This window comes from Oncorhynchus kisutch, linkage group LG1 (assembly GCF_002021735.2).
Source record: "Oncorhynchus kisutch isolate 150728-3 linkage group LG1, Okis_V2, whole genome shotgun sequence".
NCBI lineage: Eukaryota > Metazoa > Chordata > Actinopteri > Salmoniformes > Salmonidae > Oncorhynchus > Oncorhynchus kisutch.
This window is the reverse complement of record NC_034174.2, coordinates 38,558,972-38,581,788: the sequence shown is the minus strand read 5'-3', so window position 1 is coordinate 38,581,788 and position 22,817 is coordinate 38,558,972. Positions and strand designations below refer to the sequence as shown.

Genomic DNA, 22,817 nt, shown 5'->3' with positions numbered 1-22,817 from the left:
GATCCCCTGCCTGTTTCTAATTTATTGTCTTGTCGCTTACATTGTTTGTGTTCAAATCGCCCAATTAGAAAATCAGCTCTATTGAAAACGTCTCTCTTACACACACAAGTGCAGTAGGCCTACTGTAAATTATTACACATGTATTATATATTATAGCCTATCTATTATCTATAATCGTTTCTATATTTTCTATAATCTATTCTCAATTAGTATTATTATTATTGTTTTTATTGTAGAAGACAAACTCAATCCCATCTAAGCCTAGCCTGCCTCCACCTCCCCCTTCGAGTCTCAAATTTGAATGCAACAGGCAATACCAGATGGTCTGTTGGCGTTGGCTATGATGTCAAGCGTTTTCAGCTGTTGGCTGGACGTTGGAGGGGAGAGAGAGACTCTCGTGGAGAAAAATACTATTTTAAAATAAAGTAGTTTAGCGCTCTAGAGAACTAGACCCCTTGGGTATCGATATACAGTCCACGTCATAGAGAGGGAAAGAGGAGGTGTGTAAAGAGAGAGACATTTGGCTCGCTGTAGCCAACTTTTTACAGAGGTGACTAGCTCGCCAACTGACAAACAGCCTGTTAATACAATGCCATGGGATTATGAATAAACATGATCAACCAAGAGCTCAAGTTCACGCAAACTCATCCGTTGAGAGTGTAAATAACGCCCGACCGATTTAATTTTGGACATCCTTTTTGAAGAAGACGAGAACGTGGCTTATTCCTTTTGAATAGCCGACTTTTGTTGTAAAAACAGTGAAGAAGGACTTTTTTGTGCTCACTGTATGTGCATAGGAACCTGTTTTTCCACCGCTGCTTCGATGTTCTGTTGTTTTCCGTTGTGTTCATGCCTGACAATTCCCACGGAAACAGACCCACATAGCCGCTCGCAGTAGGTAAGTGTTCTTTTGTACAGCATAAATTAATTATTGTAAATTACAGCCCATTATCCTTCCACCGCAGACAATACAATGTATCAACTTTAGGCTCCTTCAAACAGCAGGAGGAAGACCAATGTAACATAATTCTACTGTGAAATGTAACAGTGTAGTTAGTTCCTGTAGAAGAGCTTCTTCTGTTACATTGTATATTTTCCCTGCTGTTTGAAGAAGTCTGCTGTGAGATGCTCATAAACTTTTAGTGACTGTACACCCTTCTTAACATGATTTTAATCATTCATTCCATAGAGTAAGTATAGGCTAAACTTGCATTTTTGTTTTATTCATTCAGTAATTTATCATATTCTTTTGATGTCATTCTCCAGTAAATTAATGTCTGGGCTCTGTCTCAAGATCATTTCAGTAGAACCTATTGGGCTATCAGACAAGATAACAATGTAAACAACTTGGGCAGTTAGCCTTTGTATGGAGAAAAGCCTGAAATTGATTGCTTGTTATCTTAACAACTGTTATCATGATCAGATGCCATTCCTGATCTTATTGACCAGATAAGCATTGTTATGTATTTTCTCCTTGTTAGCTTTAGTTACACCTTGCTTTTTTTAGGGGGGGGGGGGGTCCCTCCGTGGCAGAGGAGTCACACAGCGTCTCTAGCTACACCCCCCTCAATGCTCTCTCCCACATCCCCCAGCCAGCCCCCCCACCCATCTACAAAAAAAAGCCAGTCGACTAGCTAGGGCCAGATGGCTTTGCCTCAACCACTCTGGGAAAATGCAGAGATGGGGCCCTTCCCAGCTCCCGGAGAGAGAGGGGCAGATCAAAGAGAGGAGGAAAGAGCAAATGTTGGGGTGTGTTACTTAACTTCTAGTCCTTGAAGGCCTGTAGTGTACTGTGGATGAGCTGTTTTTCAACTCTTACCTTTTAATTAGCGCTGAAGCACTCATCATCACTCTCTGGGTCCCCCAACCAGCAGCCTTGGGCTTGACCTCAGGAGGTGCCCGTCTCAGCCTCAGCCACCAGGGATGTCCTAATTCTGTCTGGCTAGAAAGAAGACCAAGATGTTCTGAACTACTTTAATTTCCCGATTGTCTACTTTCACTCACCACCACTGATTTGAGAGTACATAGGTGAGATGTATAGTGACTGGAAATCCATCCATGGTTTTCTCCAATAGCCATTTTCACACTGGCATTTTTATCCCAGGTTATTTCCAGGGCGACAGGTTGACAATATTTTCAACCTGCATGGCGTCAGCCCTGCATAAGGACCAGGGTTGTAACAGGGTCAGAATGGAAAGGAGAGGTAAGAGGAGAGACACACTTGTCTGGCCTTATTGTAGCCTTGACTCAGTGAAGGCCAGGTTATTCATAATAGTCATTGGTCAGTCAGGCCTTATTGTGGAAACTCTTCTACTGGTGGTGTCCAAGTGACGTAAAAAAGTATTTTACTCTACTGTCCACTCCACATCCCCATAATAGACCATCAGCTGTGGTAGTAAAGGTCAACCCTGCCGAGGCTCGTTTGTTCCGGCCAACAACATGAACCGTCAGAGAGTTGAAAGGTCTCAACGTTAGCTTAGCATCTCTTCATCTGTAGGAGGATTGAGGGGGGCGGGGAGAGGTCATGTTTAAATAAGACTGCTGTTGCAAAGCCAGGAAAACTGGTATACCATCAGTGAGGGGGGTGGAGAGTGCAGCATCCGAGGCACGCTCCCTGTCCTGTTGATCTGTAACGCAGTTGGATATCCTGGCCCATTTTTATTTATTTTTTTACACCCCTTTTTCTCCCCAGTTTCATTGTATCCAATTGCTTTTTAGTAGCTACTATCTTGTCTCATCACTACAACTCCCGTACGGGCTCGGGAGAGACGAAGGTTGAAAGTCATGCGTCCTCCGATACACAACCCAACCAAGCCGCACTGCTTTTAACACAGCGCGCATCCAACCCGGGAAGCCAGCCGCACCAATGTGTCGGAGGAAACACCGTGCACCTGGCAACCTTGGTCAGTGCGCACTAACCCGGACGACGCTAGGCCAATTGTGCGTCGCCCCACGGACCTCCCGGTCGCGGCCAGTTATGACAGAGCCTGGGCATGAACCCAGAGTCTCTGATGGCACAGCTGGCGCTGCAGTACAGCGCCCTTAACCACTGCACCACCCGGGAGGCTATCCTGGCCCTTTTTGCGTGGTTGGCAGTTTTTAATATTGTACTTTTACCCCTGTTTTGCCGCAAAATCCAATTGGTAGTTACAGTCTTGTCTTATCACTGCAACTCCCCTACGGACTCGGGAGAGGTAAAGGTCGAGAGCCATGCGTCCTCAGAAACACAACCCAACCAAGCCGCACTGCTTCTTGACACACTGCTCGCTTAACCCGGAAGCCAGCCACACCGATGTGTCGGAGGAAACACCGTCCAGCTGGTGACCAAAGTCAGCTTGCTAAACCCTCCCCTAATCAGGACGACGCTGGACCAATTGTGCGCCGGCTCCATGGGTCTCCTGGTCACGGCCGGCTGTGACACAGCCTGGGATCGAACCCGGGTCTGTAGTGACGCCACTGCGATCCACTGCTCCACTCAGGAGGACCTGCTGAGTTTTGAGATATTGTAGAACTGAAAGTTTGTTGAAGTTGAACTTTCCATGGTCTGACAAGCCTGCTTGGTGTTCTCAGCATCAGGCTATTTCAGGCCTGTGATTGATAGATCCTCTACATTTTTTGTTTCTTATCATGTACAGGGACCTCTATTCATAGACGTGTTCTGGGTCTGGATATCCCAGTGTTTTGTCCCCTGTAATGTTATTGCCATGTCTATATCCGCATTGTAAAATTGGTTACGGTAAAACTGGAAGTAATGACTGCACAGAGCAGACATCCTTGAATATGCAGACAAGGGCAGTCTCTCACATGATAATGTTTATCACCAGATGCATTTAATCGATTATAATGCAGGGTAGCCTAGTGGTTAGCGCATTGGACTAGTAACCAAAAGGTTGCAAGTTCAAATCCCCAAGCTGACAAGGTACAAAGTCTGTTGTTCTGCCCCTGAACAGGCAGTTAACCCACTCTTCCTAAGAATTTGTTCTTAACTGACTTGCCTAGTTAAATAAAGGTAAAAAAATTAATCAGTCTCACTGTCTAGTTTCTTTGTGTCACAGAACTTCAAGTAGCTAGGTCACTGGACAAGAGCTCAGAAAAACAAGGCTAGCTCTGTTTAAAAGCGCAGGCCTTCATAGTACAGTAATATCCTGTCACTGTGCAATGACTTGATCCATGTCTCCATCCTCTGAACCCTTAACTAAAACCCAGATTAGCATTCCTACTCTGGCTGGCCACACGTCTCTGTCTCCTGCTGTTCTACCTCAGTACATCAGAAGTGTCTGGGATTACCCCTAATTCCTTTCACTTTAACCCCTTGCAATTCAGAGAGGGGACACAGTAGTACTGTAATGTGGATTTCAGCTACTTTATCGGCTTGGGTTCTGATAGAAAAAAGCCTCAGTGATACAGTATTCTTGTATTTTATCACACTGTATATGAAGTGTTGACTCCCAGTCACAGTAGGGGAGAGTGTGGATTTTTAAGCAATTTTTACATTCAGCATAAATGAAAATATATAGTAATCAATGGAAATATAGTGTTCTGGTCACACTTTATTTGGAGAGTCCGGGTTGTCTATCTGTAGATGGTCATTCTATCAACAAACTCTCTGTTGATAAGAAACTGCTTGCTAAGGATATGGTTAGGGTTAGGTTTAGAATAAGGGTTAAGTTTAGGGTCAGGTTAGGTTTAGGTTTAGTAGATAGTCTGTAGAGTATCTACAGATGAACTATCCAAATGAAGTGTTACCAGTATTCTTTCTAACAAAGATATCTACATATATTACAGGATGTTGTGTATCCCTGGAAATAATCACAATTCATGTATACGTAACAGTTTTGACAACAGCTTGTCTCTTGGCACAACTCATTCCGGGGACGGGGTAAGTTAAGCCACCTACACATTTCTGTACTGAATGAAATATTACCGCTACCTTTTTTGAAACAATGTCTATCTTTATTTCCCAAACACAATTCAACAAAATCACAATTGCTTTTTTATCTTTGAATAATTTTAAGCATCTTTTAACACAGGCTTAACACCTAACAAACACTTAGTACTTTCTAAAACACTTTTAACGTAGGCCCAGGCCCTGTTGTTACATCATACCATACTTGCCTTATGCCTGGGAAGAAAATACTTCAGTTTGCTCAACTTGCCATTAGCTCAACCATTGGCTCAACTTACCCCAAGGCAACCATTTTGACTATATTAGCCCACACAGCTACAAGGATGCCTTTTCATGCTAGGTTAAGGACCTCATATTGAAGCTTATCGAGACCCCAACAGATGTATAGAACAATCTTTAAATTATTTACTTTGGTTTAGATACAAGCATCATGAAACCTCTATAAATTCATTTGAGTTGGTGAAAATGTTTTTTTGGACCTAACTTGCTCCACTTTTTTCATGTTTTTTTCCCCCTTCAAAGACTCCACGGAATGATGACCTCTTCCTAAAGATTTGTCAAATTATGAATTTTGTGTATGATTTCCTAGAAACAAGGGCGGCTCAACTCTCCCCTACAATGTGTTTGTCCTAATTGAAAATAATTTTAGCAGCAGCATACTCATCTAATACAACATAGTGAATGAGTTACAGTCCTGATTTTCATCATATCCCATGGTTGTGAAGCATTGCTCTACAAGCCAAGGCAATAAATTTTTATTTTACCTTTATTTAACTAGGAAAGTCAGTTAAGAACATATTCTTATTTTCAATGATGGCCTAGAAACAGTGGGTTAACTGCCTTGTTCAGGGGCAGAACGACAGATTTTTACCTTGTCAGCTCGTTGATTTAATCTTGCAACCTTCCGGTTACTAGTCCAACGCTATAACCACTAGGCTACCTGCCTCCCCAGCCAAGGCAAGCCAAAGCCTGGTTTAGGCAATATACTGCCCTGGACAGTAGCCTATACTCTACTGTACTGGACTGTGTTGGTCCTGCACTGGCAGAGTGTATTTATACACTGACCACACTAGGGTCTCCCACAAATGAGCCTCTACAGTTAAGAAAGCCTGGAAATAGAGTCTATGTTGAACCTTGTTGGCAGGAGGAGATGCTTGTTGTGGGTTAGGCCGGGAGATGGACAGAGTCTTGTCCTGTAGCGTTAGCCTAGGAGGGGGGACGGTGGAGAAGTATTTGGGTTTGGAAGAGACCTGTTGTCTCATTAACTGAGCCGAGTACCTAAAAGAGGGGTAGCGCTGGTTTTTGGGGTCTTGGAGTTCCACTCACACCCATTCATAGACTCAAAGTATTGGGTGATGTTGTTTTCTTTTGGCTAAGAGGATGCCAGAGAACCTTTGTAGTGTACACAAAGGAGGGGTTATGGGAGATATTTTAGGACGGGAGAGACCATAAGGAGGTACAATTATACCCTGGCACCAGACAAACAGACGTTGGGTGGAATAGAAGAGCAGTTCTGCGCTGCTGTAAATGACAGAGCTGACCTGGAAGTGGCAGAGACCAGAGCTAGAGAGACGCTGTGTGGGATAGTGAACACTTCAAGGCCCATCACCCCCCCCCCCCCACTCCACGCTCCAGTAGATAGAGTCTATCTGTTACCGCAAGTAACTGAGTGTACAAAACATAAGGAACACCTCCTCTTTTCATGAGATAGACTGTCCAGGTGAATCAAGGGGAAAGCTATGATCCTTATTGATGTTGCCTGTCAAATCCACTTCAGTCAGTGTAAATGAAGGGGAGGAAACAGGTTAAAGAAGGATTTTTAAGCCTTGAGACAATTGAGATATGGATTGTGTATGTGTGCCATTCAGAGGGTGAATGGGCAAGACAAAATATTTAAGTGCCTTTGAGCGGGGTATGGTTGTATGTGCCAGGCATACTGGTTTGAGTAAGAACTGCAACGCTGCTGTTTTTTTCATGCTCAACAGTTTCCCATGTCAATCAAGAATGGTTCACCACCCAATAGACATCCAGCCAATTTGACACAACTGTGGGTGGTATTGGAGTCAACACTTTCAACACCTTGTAGAGTCCATGCCCCAACAAATTGAGGCTGTTCTGAGAGCAAAAGGAGTTGCAACTCAGTATCATTTTGATTAAACTCTCAACTCAGATACATTTATACAAGGACCATTCAACTGTTACTTACAGATAGTAGCTTATCTTAGCAGGCTAACATTTACAGTGCCGTTAGATTTTAATATTACCTCAGCAGAATGTTGTGGACTTGTCCAGACCCTTGACAGCTAAAGAGATGAGTTCCACGAATATATGCAATATTTGAGATAAACTATTACAGTTTAACATTCAAACCTGGGTATCCCGAGCAGTACACGGTCGCCAGGTGCACGTGTTTCCTCCGACGCATTGGTACGGCTGGCTTCCGGGTTAAGTGGGCATGGTGTCAAGAAGCAGTGCGACTTGGTTGGGTTGTGTTTTGGAGGACGAACGGCTCTCGACCTTCGCCTCTCCCAAGTCCTTACGGGAGTTGCAGCGATGAGACAAGACTGTAACTACCAATTGAATACCATGAAAAAGGGGTAAAATAAAATGTTTTTGTAAAAACATTCAAACCTGACTGACCTCAACACTTAGGTGGATTGTTTTCCACTTGCTGTGGCTAGACATCCACTCAGTGGTTTTTGTGTTCATAGTGACTCCCTCGTACTCCGTCTAATCTGGCCTTGTAATGACTCTCTATATCATTATATCTTAAATCCTTTCTAGTCTCGTAGCTATAAACTGTGTGACGTGTAGACCTAATTCTTATGTTGGATGTTTGCTCTCACAAAGACCCCACATCACTCTTTCACTTTAATGATAAGTACACTACATTTACTATCCAAATAATCAGATATTGTTATTATAGCCTATTTCACTTGTAGGCTATTTAACAACTGATTGGAAATATAATGGAGATGGAGGGAATATCTGGCTCTGAACTACATTCATATTGCCAGTCTGTAGAAAAAGGCTTCCCAGTTTGTATAAACATGGAATTCTTGATGCGCATGGGTGGGGATAATTAGAATGTGTGGATTGGAGCTTGTATATTTGCATGAGTGTGTGGGTGCGTGACGTGTGGGTCTGTTGATGCATATTTTGTGTGTGTATGTGTGTGCGCGCGTGCCTGTACCTTGAATCGCGAAGTCTGTCTGGGTGCTAGTGGGAGTTGTGTTGGAACATGCGTGGAAGTAGGGGTGTGTCTACTTGTGTGTCCTCTTGTGTCATACACACGTGACTCTGCCTCTCGAAAAGGCCTCTCATTGTTTCTCTGTTACTCCACTTACTGTACGCTTTTTCTCTTTTTTATAAGGAGCTCTCTACAATCAGAGTTGAAAGGCCTTCATTGTCTGGGCTTTTCTCAAAGACAAGCTTGGAGTGGAAGGGCTTGATGGAGAATAGGAACTCTCTCTGAGACTGTTAAACTATTTGAATATTTAAAGGGATATACAGTATGTACTGTGTACTGTGTTAGACCATGTGTTAAACAGTGGGTTTCCTGGAAACTCATTCAGACATAATATAAAAGATGTGTACACCATCGGAGACAGTTTTCACAGGTACTGACTTGTCTGGCAAGTGAAGAAATGTATAGGCTACATAGGAGTTGGAAAGTAGATACATTTTAATTGATGTAGTTCTGTTCTTGTTTATTCATGTTCTGTATTAGGGCATGTTTTATGTTTTTGTTTGGACCCCAGGAAGAGTAGCTGCTGCTTTCACAACAGCTAATGGGGATCCTAATAAAATACCAAATGGTTTGGAGGGTTGGATAGTGATGTATGACCTTTTATGATGACTTTACAGAGGTTTGTTATTTTGGAACATCTGCACATGTTTGAAAGGTCAGTGTGTATGGTCTTAGAGTGCATGTCAGTGTTAGGCCTAGTTGTAAACTTACTGCCCCTCAAATCACTTTCTATACATTCTCACTCTGTAATTACTACTTTCTGAAGGGTTTACAGCCTACATTCTCTCTCTCTCTCTCTCTCTCTCTTACTCTCGCTCTCTCTCTCTCTCTCTCTCTCTTACTCTCTCTCTCTCTCTCTCTCTCTCTCTCTCTCTCTCTCTCTCTCACACACACTCTTTGGAGAGCACTGTAGGGTCCAGAAAACAGTGGGGACATTCATGGGGAGAGCTCTCTGCTCTCGGCCAAGCCTGGCTGAATGAAGGCTGGAGACATGTAGGAAGGGGTGCCACGGTGCCAAAATCACTGCAAGGCCCCCCCCCCCTGCCTCATTTACTCTTGAGGAACAAAGTGTTGTTTGAGAGGCACTGGTCAGAGATTTCGGGAGAAGAGAGATAGAGACAGTCTGAGAGAGAGAACGATGGCGAACTCTGGCTTTAACACCAACTTAGAAAAAAATGTCTGAATGCGAGGATGTGAAAGAAGGTCTTTAGGACTAGTAGGTCATTCATTCCATTCGCGTTTCATGTTCAGATGAATAATTTCCTTCCTTAGTCAGCATGGATGAGTAAAGGTTATCATAGATCTGTGGTTTACCATAGGGGTCAACTCATGATACATTTTTTGGGGAGAAAATTCACTTAACTTGTAACCTTGATATTTATGTTCCTCCTCAATACAACATAGTATTCATTCTTTGCCTTATAAGAGATAAAAGCGAAGCTGTCTGTGGCTGTCTCTTAGTAGACCACTGTCAAACACTGTTTGATCTCATGTGGAGTGCATCTCATTTTCTTCTTGTTTTGGAGATGGAATGATGAACGAGTTGTCCCTTAATTTCCTGTCAAATGAGCTCCCAAATGGAACAGCCTGATTAAAAAGCGGGATTTTCATGTTTTCATTCTCTGCTCAAAACAGCCATTCACTTGTCAGGACTGCCTCTAGCATTCCTCAAGAACGACAAGATCAATTTAGCAACGACAAGGTCTATTTTGTGCAGCAATTTGACTTTATAAGAACAAAATGGAAGAGGTCTTGGTGCATTATAGATCAACATGTCTTTCATTACTGGATTTGATTTGGTTTAAATAATGCAAAAACAAAGTGTTGGAGGAGAAAGTAAAAGTGCAATATGTGCCATGTAAGAAAGCTAACGTTTAAGTTCCTTGCTCATAACATGAGAACATATGAAAGCTAGTGGTTCCTTTTAACATGAGTCTTCAATATTCCCAGGTAAGAAGTTTTAAGTTGTAGTTATTATAGGAATAATAGGACAATTTCTCTATACCATTTGTATTTCATTAACCTTTGGCTATTGGATGTTCTTATAAGCACTTTAGTGTAACAGTATAGCCAGTGTAACAGTATAGCTTCTGCCCCTCTCCTCGCTCATACCTGGGCTCGAACCAGGAACACAACGACAACAGCCACCCTCGAAGCAGCGTTACCCATGCAGAGCAAGGGGAACAACCACTCCAAGTCTCAGAGCGAGTGACGTTTGAAACGCTATTAGCGCGCACCCCGCTAACTAGCTAGTCATTTCACATCGGTTACACCAGCCTAATCTCAAAGCACGAAAGTGCTGTTTGAATGAATGCTTACGAGCCTGCTGGTGCCCACCATCGCTCAGTCAGACTGCTCTATCAAATCATAGACTTAGTTATCATGTTATAACACACAGAAATACGAGCCTTAGGTCATTAAAATGGTCAAATCCGGAACTATCATCTCGAAAACAAGACATTTATTCTTTCAGTGAAATACGGAACCGTTCCGTATTTTATCTAACGGGTGGCATCCATAAGCCATAAGTAAATATTCCTGTTACATCGCACAACCTTCAATGTTATGTCATAATTATGTAAAGTTCTGGCAAATTAGGCGGCCCAAACTGTTGCATATACACTGACTCTGCGTGCAATGAACGCAAGAGAAGTTACACAATTTCGCCTGGTTAATATTGCCTGCTAACCTGGATTTCTTTTAGCTAAATATGCAGGTTTAAAAATATATACTTTTGTGTATTGATTTTAAGAAAGGCACCGCATCGATTATATGCAATGCAGGACATGCTAGATAAACTAGTGATATCATCAACCATGTGTAGTTAACTTGTGATTATGATTAATTGACTGATTGTTTTTTATAAGATAAGTTTAATGCTAGCTAGCAACTTACCTTGGCTTACTGCATTTGCGTAACATGCAGTCTCCTCGTGGAGTGCAATGAGAGGCAGGTGGTTAGAGCATTGGACTAGTTAACTGTAAGGTTGCAAGATTCTTTGCAAACCTGGTCAAGAACTCCAGGAAACGTATAATCACTGTAATTGCAAACAAAGGTTTCTGTACCAAATATTAAGTTCTGCTTTTCTGATGTATCAAATACTAATGTCATACAGTAAAATGCAAATTAATTACTTAAAAATCAAACAATGTGATTTTCTGGATTTTTGTTTTAGATTCCGTCTCTCACAGTTGAAGTGTACCTATGATAAAAATTACAGACCTCTCCATGCTTTGTAAGTAGGAAAACCTGCTAAATCGGCAGGTACTTGTTCTCCCCACTGTGTATATATATATATACATTTTAGCCAAAGACTGCTATGCTAGCTTTCTAGTCTGTGTTTTATACATGTGCAATAAGCATAAAACACAATTATCTAAGTAATTGTCAACTCGTTCTCCTTCTGAGAATTAAGGTAGGCCACTTGATTTCAGCATCTGAAAAAGGACAGGCATGCTGTTCAAACAGATGGAGACACACAGACGGGTGAAATATAAAGATTGTAATATAAAGATTAGCTGGTTACTCACTAGCAGGGGGCTTGTGTTTGAGGGATTGTTTGAGACCTGTGTTATTTTTCTATAGTGTCTGCTACCAGAAGTTAGTCATTATTAGTGGATGTGCATTGTGCGTGGGTCTTGTTAAATTTGTAACAAAAATGACATTTTCATAGACGGACTTGAAAGCCAGATCAGGGATTATTGGTTGTGGCCTAAGTATCATTTCACAAGCCCTGAATTCATGAGATTATTGCTGACTGTTTGAAATACAGTGAATTTGACCTTTAATTGTACAACAAAATGTATTCAGAGAAAAAATTATCAAAAATCTAGATACTGTATACATCGGTAATCGCCCATAAATATGAAAAAAAATTGAGGTAAGACTAAAATAAGTGCGCTTCAGTCAAAACATTGTGCATTTAAAAGTCTTGACACTGGATGTCTTTGGCCCTACTATCAGTCACTTTTTATGTATAAACCCACCTCAACCACTCCAGTAACCCTGCACATTGAATAAGGTACTGGCACTGACCTGTATATACTTGCATTCTCGTGTTTCTTTAACTCACATTGTAGTCCTTGTGTGGTTTTTATTTTAATTGTAATGTTTTATTCTATTTTCTATTGTTATCTATATTATTATTATCACTGCATTGTTGGGAAAGAGCTCTCAAGGTAATTATTTCACTGTACTGTTTTACGGCAAATAAACTTTGAAACTTGAAACTAGATTTAACTAGTCAGATAATCAGTGTTGGTGTTGACACTCCAGCCTCCAAATCCAACTCTGCTCTTCCTGCTCTGCTTCCTGCCCTCAGGGAAGTTTCACCTCCAAAACAGCCCTGCCACTGATCTCCACTTCCTCTTCTGGATCACAGCTTCCTGCCAATGCGAGAGCAGAGGGGGGAGTGGGGTTAGGGGTCAGAGGTTTGAGGTTAAAGTTTCCGGCCTTGTGGATGGAGGGTCAGGAAACCCAATAATCTAGTGTGGAAAACATATGCATGTACCTATGTAATTTGTTCTTATGGTTGGCTTTAGGAGGCAGCCATGGTCAGGACAATATTCCAACCATGTCAACAAGTATGCATGAATCCACGCATGTTTCTCTAAGGCAACCACTGTTGGTACAAGATGGACGCCATGAAGTGTGTTGCTCCCATCATGTCCAGACTGTTCTCCAGTCTCCACTGCCAGTCTTTGGGCAGGACACGGTGGGTACAGTTTTTGGCATTAGTGGTCATGGAGGATTACGTTTATAGCTGCAGCTGTAAAGGGGGGTAGCTGTAGACCCACGGGCATCATGCCCAGTCAGGGCGAGACCATGGTACAGTCACACATACCCCCCTGTGCCAACCTGTGCCTCCAAACAGCTGGGCTCTAACGTTGAATTCTCAGCTGCCACCTGCCTTAAAGCCAGAGCACCTTGGAATCCATGACCTTTCTCACACCCCAGCAACCCCCTCAGTGGTTAATTAAACACACCCAATTAGCTATGTGGGGAACCCAGGCATGTTCTTGTCTGTTTCTCAGCTGTTGTGGCTTGAGCTAACCCAGTCCCACCCTCTGTCCCTCCCTGGTGTTTGTCAGACAACATTCTAAAGTATTTCATACCAACATGCTCAGTCATCTAAGTGTGACTGTGAGGCTTACCACTAAAACATTTGCTTTTTGTTTATCTCTGTATACTTTAAAAAAAAACTAGGCAAGTCAGTTAAGAACAAATTCTTATTTACAATGACGGCCTACCCCGGCCCACCCCTAACGACGCTGGGCCAATTGTGCACTGCCCTATGGCGATTAATTAATTATAATGAGGTCATTCAATATATAGTTTATCAAAAATGTATCGAAGAGAGTATTTCTCAACTTCTACTTCTGCGCCTTGGCCTCCAAGAGCTCCAAGACTAGACATGGAGCCACGTCACTTATCCTTATTTTGTGAGAATGGGTGATAATATCAGCATTCCGGACAGTTACCAGCTAGACCCCATCTACTCCCTTCATCCTTCAACCACCCACATGCTCAATGGCAAACACACACACACACACACACAAGTACACACACACCACCTCCTTTCCCTTGGTTGACTCCATCTCTATGTTGTATGCCCCTCTCTCCCAGCATGCTTTGCTGTGTGTGCCAGTAGAGGTCACGGCTGGGGTCTCAGAGCCTTTGTGCCGCCCCATAATGGCTCCATTATCCCTGAGAGGCATGGACTCCAGGCCTCTCCAGGCCTCTCACACTGACCACCATTGTGACTCACACAGGGACAATTTGGGGACAGACACACGGACGTGGGAAAGAGTTGGTGTGTGTGTGAATACAAACGTGTGAGGGAATTTGTGTGTGTGAGTGTGTATGGTCGGATGCACAAGTCGTTTGTCTTGATGGATTACCCACAACAATCACTTTTTGTGACCAGTTATCTCAGTCTCCCCTTGCGTTTAGAACCGTCTCCTACTGTAGTCCTTGTTTTGATCTAGCTGAGAACAGCTTTCCAAATGTTTGATTTGAGTTGAGTGGAGTCTTGTGGTTAGAGCATTGGGCCGGTAACCTAAAGGTTGCTAGTTTGAATCCACGACCTTGACTAGGTGAAACATCTGTCAATCTGCCCTTGAGCAAGGTACTTAACCCTAATTGCTCCAGGGTCGCAGTCAATAATGGCTGGTCCCTTGCCGTGACCCCACTCTCTGAGGGTGTTTTGACCATTTTGGACTATAATCAGATATGGAGATGAAAATCTTTCATAGTTTACAAAAGTTCTATCTTTTGATTTGTGCACAATCAGTGGTTGTTTGTTTTGGCTTTATATTTGACATTGTAATAGTACCATTTCATGGTATAGCATTTAAACCTTGACTAGGGCAGGTGTAAGGTCATTTCACGAAATCTATACGTATCGCCATAACTGAACATGATGAAAGAGAAGTCCATAATAACCTCAAGGTGAAATGCCCTCATGCTTCACAATATGGGTGATACTGCACAGCACATTATTTGCTGAACATATTCTCTGTATCATATTTCTGTCTCACTCTAAAGCGTTCATAATACTGTCCACACCCTCTCAGGAGTGCCACAGACACAGCAGACCAGTAGGACTGTGGAACTCTCAGCTGGCCAGATCATTTGTCTTTCCTTTTCCTCTGGCCTTTAGAAAACAAGTGAGACAGAACAGATAGGACTATCTGGCAGAGACCGAGAGGCAGACACGTGAATGCAGCAAGAACTCTCCCTCCAGCTCTGGAAAAAGAGAAGGGACAAGAGAGCTGGGACCTCATTCTTTCCATGTCAAGTCATGGCCAGGTCATAATGTATAGCCATGTGTCTCGGAGACAGAGGGAGAAGGAAGGAGGAGTTTAAAAGTAGGAGGAACATTTGGGAGAATGGAGGGAGGAAGATAGTGACACAGAAGACAGATGAGGGGAAAGAGGGGGGAGACTGAGAAGAGAGCGAGCAGATGAGGAGAGCAGGCAGCCAGCTGCGTGACTGTTTTTTGTCCTGAGCCTGAGAACGTGAGTTTGCTGTAATCGGATCGGAACTGGGATGAGATCATAAAGAAGGCCAGGCAGCAGCCCCAGAGAGAGCGGCCCACCCTGAGCCATGAGACCCTACACCTCCTCTCCAATCCCCTGCAACAGGCAGACTGGGGGGGGGGGGGGGGGGCTGCCTGATTAACCCCTCACTAGCACCACTTGATGTCCGTAGCCCCACTTTTAATTAAGTAATTTACTTTCACCCAGACATTTTTACTACATAGCCTAGTTTAAATGTATGACTCTGACACCTCAAGCCCAATTTAGGAGAGTTGTAGATAAACAATGAAAACATCGCCGACCCCATTAAACTTGAGTGGGTATTTGGTGCTGATATGATATCAGTGCTGAATATGCTCACAGAAAATGGGTCAAGTGTATGTTAAATTGGATGGTGTTAAATAGATGCCAAACTTGAGTGGACACTGGACATCTGTTGCTATGTAGATTAGAATGGTCATAATTACATGCAGTAGATCAGACAAACACACAGCAATGCCGGTACTCTGCAAAAAGCTATTCTATAAGATGTGCCGTCAGTACTGATGTATTCATTTTGGTTAAAAAAATTCAGCAAGGTACTACAGGAAGTCCCTGGAGTATTTGGCTGTTCATGTTTATGTGATTCAACCAGACTGTAGTCATGGCAACAGGGTGTATGTGTGGTGCTATACAGTACTGTGTGTTATCATGGGAGGCTAGCAGAGTGTCTGGCAGGCCCCAAATGCATAGTCACCAGGGAGAAGTCACAGTTGGCCAGCAGATTTCACACTTCTCCTGAAGCCTCGAAGAACAGCGGTCTGAAGCAGGGGTGGTGGGGGGGAGGAGGAGGAGGGTTCTGGAGTGCTCCACGTGCAACATGTTAAACTTTTGAGTCATTCAGCATGAATGGAGTCCCGCTGCAACTAACCACTATATAATCTCTGTTTTGTGGGTAAGGTCATCTAAGGCAGTGTTTGTAGGTTTACAAAGTTTTTAAATATTTATTTATTTCTTTATCCGTTATTTTACCAGGTAAGTTGACTGAGAACACGTTCTCATTTGCAGCAATGACCTGGGGAAGAGTTACAGGGGAGACGAGGGGGATGAATGAGCCAATTGTAAACTGAAGTTACGTTGAGAGGTCTGCTCTGTTCTCTTTGCCGGTTCTCTTTCTAAAGTTCTAACAGAGAGTCCTAACAAAAAAGTAACAGTCACTTTAACGCATTGTGATGCTCTGTGATGATCTACACTACATGACCAAAAGTATGTGGACACCTGCTTGTCAAACATCTCATTCCAAAATCATGGCCATTTGTATGGAGTTGGTCCCCCCCTTTGCTGCTATAACAGCCTCCACTCTTCTGGGAAGGATTTCCACTAGATATTGGAACATTGCTGCAGGGACTTTCTTCCATTCAGCCACAAGAGCATTAGTGAGGTTGGGCACTGATGTTGGACGATTAGGCCTGGCTCACAGCCGGCATTCCATTTCATCCCAAAGGTGTTCTTCCGCACTGATCTTGACAAACCATATCTGTGTGGACATCACCTTGTGCGCAGGGGCATTGTCATTCTGAAACAGCAAAGGGCCTTCCCCAAACTGTTGCCACAAATTTGAAAGCACGGAATCATCTTGAATATCCTTGTATGCTGTAGCTTTAAGATTTCCCTTCACTGGAACTAAGGGTCCTAGCCCGAACCATGAAAAACAATCCCAGACCATTATTCCTCCACCAATCTTTACAGTTGGCATTATGCATTGGGACAGGTAGCGTTCTCCTGGCATCCATCAAACCCAGATTCGTCCGTCGGATTGCAAGATGGTGAAGCGTGATTCATCACTCCAGAGAACACGTTTCTATGCTCCAGAGTCCAATGGCGGCAAGCTTTACACCACTCCAGCCGACGCATGGTGATCTTAGGCTTGTGTGTAGCTGCTTGGCCATGGAAACCCATTTCATGAAGCTCCCGACAAACAGTTCTTGTGCTGACGTTACTTCCAGGAGCAGTTTGGAACTCAGTAGTGAGTGTTGCAACCGAGGACAGAAGATTTTTATGCGCTACGTTCTTCAGCACTAGGCGGTCCTTTTCTGTAAGCTTGTGTGGCCTACCACTTCACAGCTGAGCTGTTGTTGCTCCTAGATGTTTCCACTTCACAATAACAGCACGTACAGTTGACCAGGGCAGCTCTATCAGGGCAGAAATTTGAAGAACTGACTTGTTGGAAAGGTGGCATCCTATGACGGTGCAATGTTGAAAGTCACTGAGCTCTTTAGTAAGGACATTCTACTGCCAATGTTTGTCTATGGAGATTGTGTGGCTGTGTGCTTGATTTTATACACCTGTCAGCAACGGGTGTGGCTGAAATAGCCGAATCCACTAATTTGAAGGGGTGCCCACATACTTTTGTATATATAGTGTATGATTTAATCCGAATTTTCTTTCATTTTACAGGCACACAAGCTGTTCTGATGGACTCCAGATAACAGCACCACTCCTCATCCTCCAGCCCCAACCTTTAACCCCCACCTCCTCCTCCTCCTTGTCTGGTTGGTCTATTGGAGCCCCAGGATGACAGACCCTAATAGGTCTGTGGGAGAGGGCTTGGCCGAGATGGATGCCTGCAGCCTGGAGATCGAGAGGCAGTATGAGGTCATCCCTGCCGTCATCTGCTCCATGTGCTGCCTGTTCGGCATCATCTACTGCTTCTTCGGTAAGGTCACCATGGGGTCAAGGCATACCTCAATAACGTCATGTCAACGAGTACACTTAAACTTCAATAACACGGACTGCATCCCACATGGCACACTATTCCCTATATATTGCACAAGTTTTGACAAAGGACTCTGATCGAAAGTAGTGCACTATGTAGGGAATTGGGTGCCATATGGGACAAAACCAAAATGACAGAGCATGGGAATGTGTATTCAGACGTATCATATGTCTGTTAATGTGTTATATAGAAAATGTACAACCAGGTTACCTTATACCAATGTTCCCCAAGGTACACTAGAAAATGACATGATGCCGGCTACCTGATACAGGGAACATGTACTTTCTATCCAGACATACTGTGTAATGTGTCTATTGTTCTGTATGCTTCGGTAAAGTCTTTAATACAGTCCCGCACTGACATGTCATCATTCCTCAAGGCAAAACCTCCCATTTTGTCTTTCAAATTGTTACGTAACTGATTAGAGAGAAATGAAAGACATCTGGCCATTTGGTACCTAATGACAGCATTTCCCAGACTAATGTGATGTTGTAGTGTGTGTTAATCACACTGAGCAATCCCTCACACCCAGATGAGAACCATTACCCAGAGAGAGAGGGCTCCACCCTCAGCCAAGCAGCCGCCACAATCTATGGGTGGGCGTCATTTTTCTCACCAAATCCCCCATCATCACCCCAATTAGCCTCAACACCACCACCTCTCTTATTAGTTTTAATTGTAGGGTCATTTATACGGAATTACATTGCTTACAGTTGATATTCTGTCATTTATACAGTTGGATAGTAGTTGCTGTGTCCTAGCCTCAGCAATTTAACTTGAACTTAATGCCCTAATTTATCACCTGCATATTTCCTTACCGTTAGTTATATTCCTCAAGCTGTTTAATCTTCCCCATTGAAGTGAATTAAAACCTTTAACTGCAGTGGGCTAATTCTTGGTCACACAGAGTGTTTCTTGGTAGTCTTAAACAAATCTACTTTGAAACAAAAGTATACACCTCATACACATGATTATGGGGTGGCAGGTAGCCTAGTGATTAGAGCGTTGAGCCAGTAACCGAAAGGTTGCTGGCTCGAATCCTCGAGCTGATAAGGTAAAAATCTGTCGTTCTGCCCCTGAACAAGGCAGTTAACCTACTGTTCCCTGGTAGGCCGTCATTGTAAAAAATAATTTGTTCTTAACTGACATGCCTAGTTAAAAAAATTGGCTTAAAAAAAGAAGAAACCTGTACCATGTCAGATATAGAGCTGAAGTGTATTCAATTTTAAGTTTACATCCCAATATTAGACTTTATATACATCACAGAAGACTGAAATATAAAGAAAACTGTTTGACATAGAAACACTGGTTTTTCAGTGTTTTTATTTACATAATGTTTATTAATTATGAAATGGCTACATAGATTCTACATTCTTCCCCCTCTATTCACCTCTCTACCCTTCTCCTCTCTCCCTCACCATCCTCTCTCCACTCTCTCCTTTCCTCTCACAGGCTACCGCTGCTTCAAAGCTGTCATGTTCCTGTCGGGCCTGATGTTTGGCTCGGTCATCATCTTTCTGCTGTGCCACAAGGAGCGGGTGCTGGACACCCAGCTGAGCGTGGAGGCCTCGGCGGGTATTGGCCTGGGAATCGGCCTGCTGTGTGGCCTGGTCACCATGCTGGTGCGCTCAGTGGGCCTCTTCATGACAGGCCTCCTTCTGGGCCTGCTGCTCGCCCTCGCCGCCCTTCTGGTCACCCACCAGTTCTACACCCCCACCACCGTCTGGGTGCCCCTGGGGGCACTGCTGGGCACAGGCATGCTGTTCGCCGTGCTCACCCTGCAGTGGCAGAAGCTCTTCACCGTATTGTCTACGTCCGTGTTCGGGGCAGCCATCATGACGGTGTGTGCCGACTACTTTGTTGAGATGCTGGCGCTTGCCAGCCACGTGTACGAGTGCCTGAGACTTTCGCCGCCGCCGCCGCTCTGCTGGTACAGCTGGGTGATCCTGGGTATCTGGCCGACACTCAGCTTTATGGGGGTGCTGGTGCAGTGGAAGCTGACGGCTGAAGGCTTCTCACACACTGAGGGTAAGCATCATAGAATTCCATATAGAAGCTGATTTATAGGATCTCTGTGGAAAGAATGAGAGGTAGAGGACACCTTTTGTAGAGTATGATCTGTATATCTCAATATGGAGTATGGGTTCTATTATGTTCTATTAACTGCTACAAGGGTTTCATGGTTTTAGAGAACATTCTTATGACATTTTTTTTTAAAACAGGGTTCATATTAGATTTTGGGTGATTAAGAATTTCTCGTGTGCTCTGCCGAATTACTAAGAAATGACTCAGTGAGTTAACACGTCCCTCTCTACCTCTCTCTCCTATCTCTCTCTACCTCTCCCTTTCCCTCTCTCTTTCTCCTCTCAGTCATCATCAGCAGGAGGCAGAAGCGGGTCCAGTTGATGCGGATCAGGCAGAAAGATGCCAAGAAGCGGCAGCAGAGCGGTGGACAAGAGGGCACTTACCGTCGCAAGCCTACCCCCGTCAAACGCTACGCAGGAGACCTGCTGGCACCGGTCAGTCTCTCTCACACACACACACACACACACACACACACACACACACACACACACACACACACACACACACATAGAAACACACACACACATAGAAACACACACCATATGTTTTACTATCCTTGTGGGGACCTAAAATGTATTTCCATTCAAAATCCTATTTTTGCCTAACCCTAACCTTAATTAACCCTAACCTTAACCCCTCACCCTTACTCTAAACCTTATTCTAACTCTAATTCTAGCCCTAACTCCTAAGCCTAAAATAGCCTTTGTCTTCGTGGGGACCTGGGAAATGTCCCCACGAGGGAGAATGTTCCTTGATTTACTATGCTTGTGGGATAGTAAAACACACACACACACACACACACACACACACACACACACACACACACACACACACACACACACACACACACACACACACACACACACACACACACACACACACACACACACACACACACACACACACACACACACACACACACAATCTATTGTATTTTAATTCCAATGTGTAGAATCTATTTCTAGGTTGATTCTGATCATGTTCCCTCTCTCCTCTCTTCTCCCCCTCTCTCCTGTATTCCTTCTCTCAGAGTTACCTGCAGAGTCTGAGGGACAGACAGATGGGCACAGGCAACTCCCTCAGCAGCCTGGGCACTGCCAACCACACCATGATTGACTTTGACTACGAGACTGGCTCCACCGTGCCCCTCACCGCCACTACACCAGTCATCAGGGTCTGACGCACCGAGGGACAAGCAGGAGACCAACCACTTGTTACTTGTCCCTCCTCCACAGTCCTCCTCCCCTACAGACTGTTATTTTAGGGCCTCAGCTCTTATTTAGGCAATGTTTGAGTCTATTGAATAGTGAATCTACCTTCCATTGAGCTGGAATAGGGCCTTGAATGCTGTCCAAGTGAAGATCATTACACCAATAGTTCCTAGCACAACTCCAGTGTAACTCTCAGCCTATCATTGTTGGACGTTTGGAATGGCCGACTTGAGAGTGATGGAATGGTTCCTCTGTCTGTGAGCTGTTCCCTAAGAGTTGTTGGGAGGGATGTTTGGCCTCTTGTTTGATGTGTGCTGTAACCACTCTGTGTCAATAGACTGTGCCTGTGTGGCCTCTCCCTGTGTTGTCTGCTCTGAGCGTGGGAGGTCCATGTGAAAAGTCGGAAGGCCACTGAAGAGGGAGGGAGAGAGAGGGAGAAAGAGCAGAAATAATCTAATCTGACTTCTTAGGTCATACTTTTTTGGTGCCATTATGATTGATTGATTATATATGGGAAAAATCACTTGACTGATGAAAACAGACTATTTTTGCTGTTCGGGAACCAATAATGGGGATGGAAATGGCTATGAATAGCACGAGAGCTACCTCCTCGAGTAATATCAACTTTTACAATTGGAGTTATCTGTGCTTTAATGACTTGAAATTAACCAGTGGCATGTAACTTCTGGTCACCTGACTTCCTCAAAGAATAGGAGAGCAGCTGTTGTTGAGGATGCACTGTGACTGGACAAAGACGAGGACAAGTCAAGACACATTTCTCTGATCTGTGTTTGTTGTCTGTGCGAGTGTGTGTGCGTTTGTAATGTTATGGTGTGTGTTGATGTTTACTTGTCCCTTTTTGTAGGTAAATGCCTGTATAGTTGGGTGTAGAAGATTCAGGTCCAGAGAGATACACGGCAGCCATTTTGTGCCTCAATACATTGAAGATTATTACATGGGCAACTGTTACAAGTGAAATGTACGTTTTTTTTCATAGGAATTACAGTGCCTTTTTTAGAGGTAGCAATACTGCAATACTATATATACAATGTTTCAAACCACACTCGTTATGTCATTTATTTTGGAGCAGTAGCTTGTTTCATGACAACTTATGGGCAGTTTTGCCTGTGCAGTACCTGTATTCAGTAATTTATATGATTAATAACATTGAAGGACTATGCTATGGTAAAATTAGAGTACACATTTGCCAAATTCTAGGTTACTAAAGAATTATCTGTGTTTTTTAAAAATGGTAATTTCCTGTTGTTTTAGAATTTTAGAGGTATAGTACTCTGACTATTCTGAATCTGTACAGAATTGTCAATAGGAAATGTAAAAGATAAACCATTAAATTAGTTTAAAAACAAAAGCTGTTTGAGTGATTCCTCTGAGGATAATAAATGGCTCTGTATATTTTCCTCATGGTCACCTAGCAACATCCGCTGCCAAATTAACCCTTAGAATCAGAAACACAGAGGGTCTCAAAGGCAACAACAGGGGGGGTCCTGCTCCCTGGTGGTTTAAGCAGTGGTGTTGCTGTGGCAGCTCCAAAACTTTATCAACCCTCAAG

The 22,817-nt window shown here is 43.6% G+C and overlaps 1 protein-coding gene across 1 annotated transcript; it reads left to right on the top strand.

Annotated features, from left to right (window-relative positions):
* The first annotated feature begins 312 nt into the window (after positions 1-312).
* Positions 313-22,616, top strand: LOC109894637 (transmembrane protein 198). Its single transcript, XM_031823549.1, has 5 exons — positions 313-898; positions 17,633-17,891; positions 19,404-19,979; positions 20,322-20,470; positions 21,067-22,616. Exons 2-5 carry the CDS (start codon positions 17,750-17,752, stop codon positions 21,214-21,216), a joined length of 1,017 nt encoding a protein of 338 aa, XP_031679409.1. The 5' UTR covers positions 313-898; positions 17,633-17,749; the 3' UTR covers positions 21,217-22,616.
* The last annotated feature ends 201 nt before the right edge of the window (positions 22,617-22,817 follow it).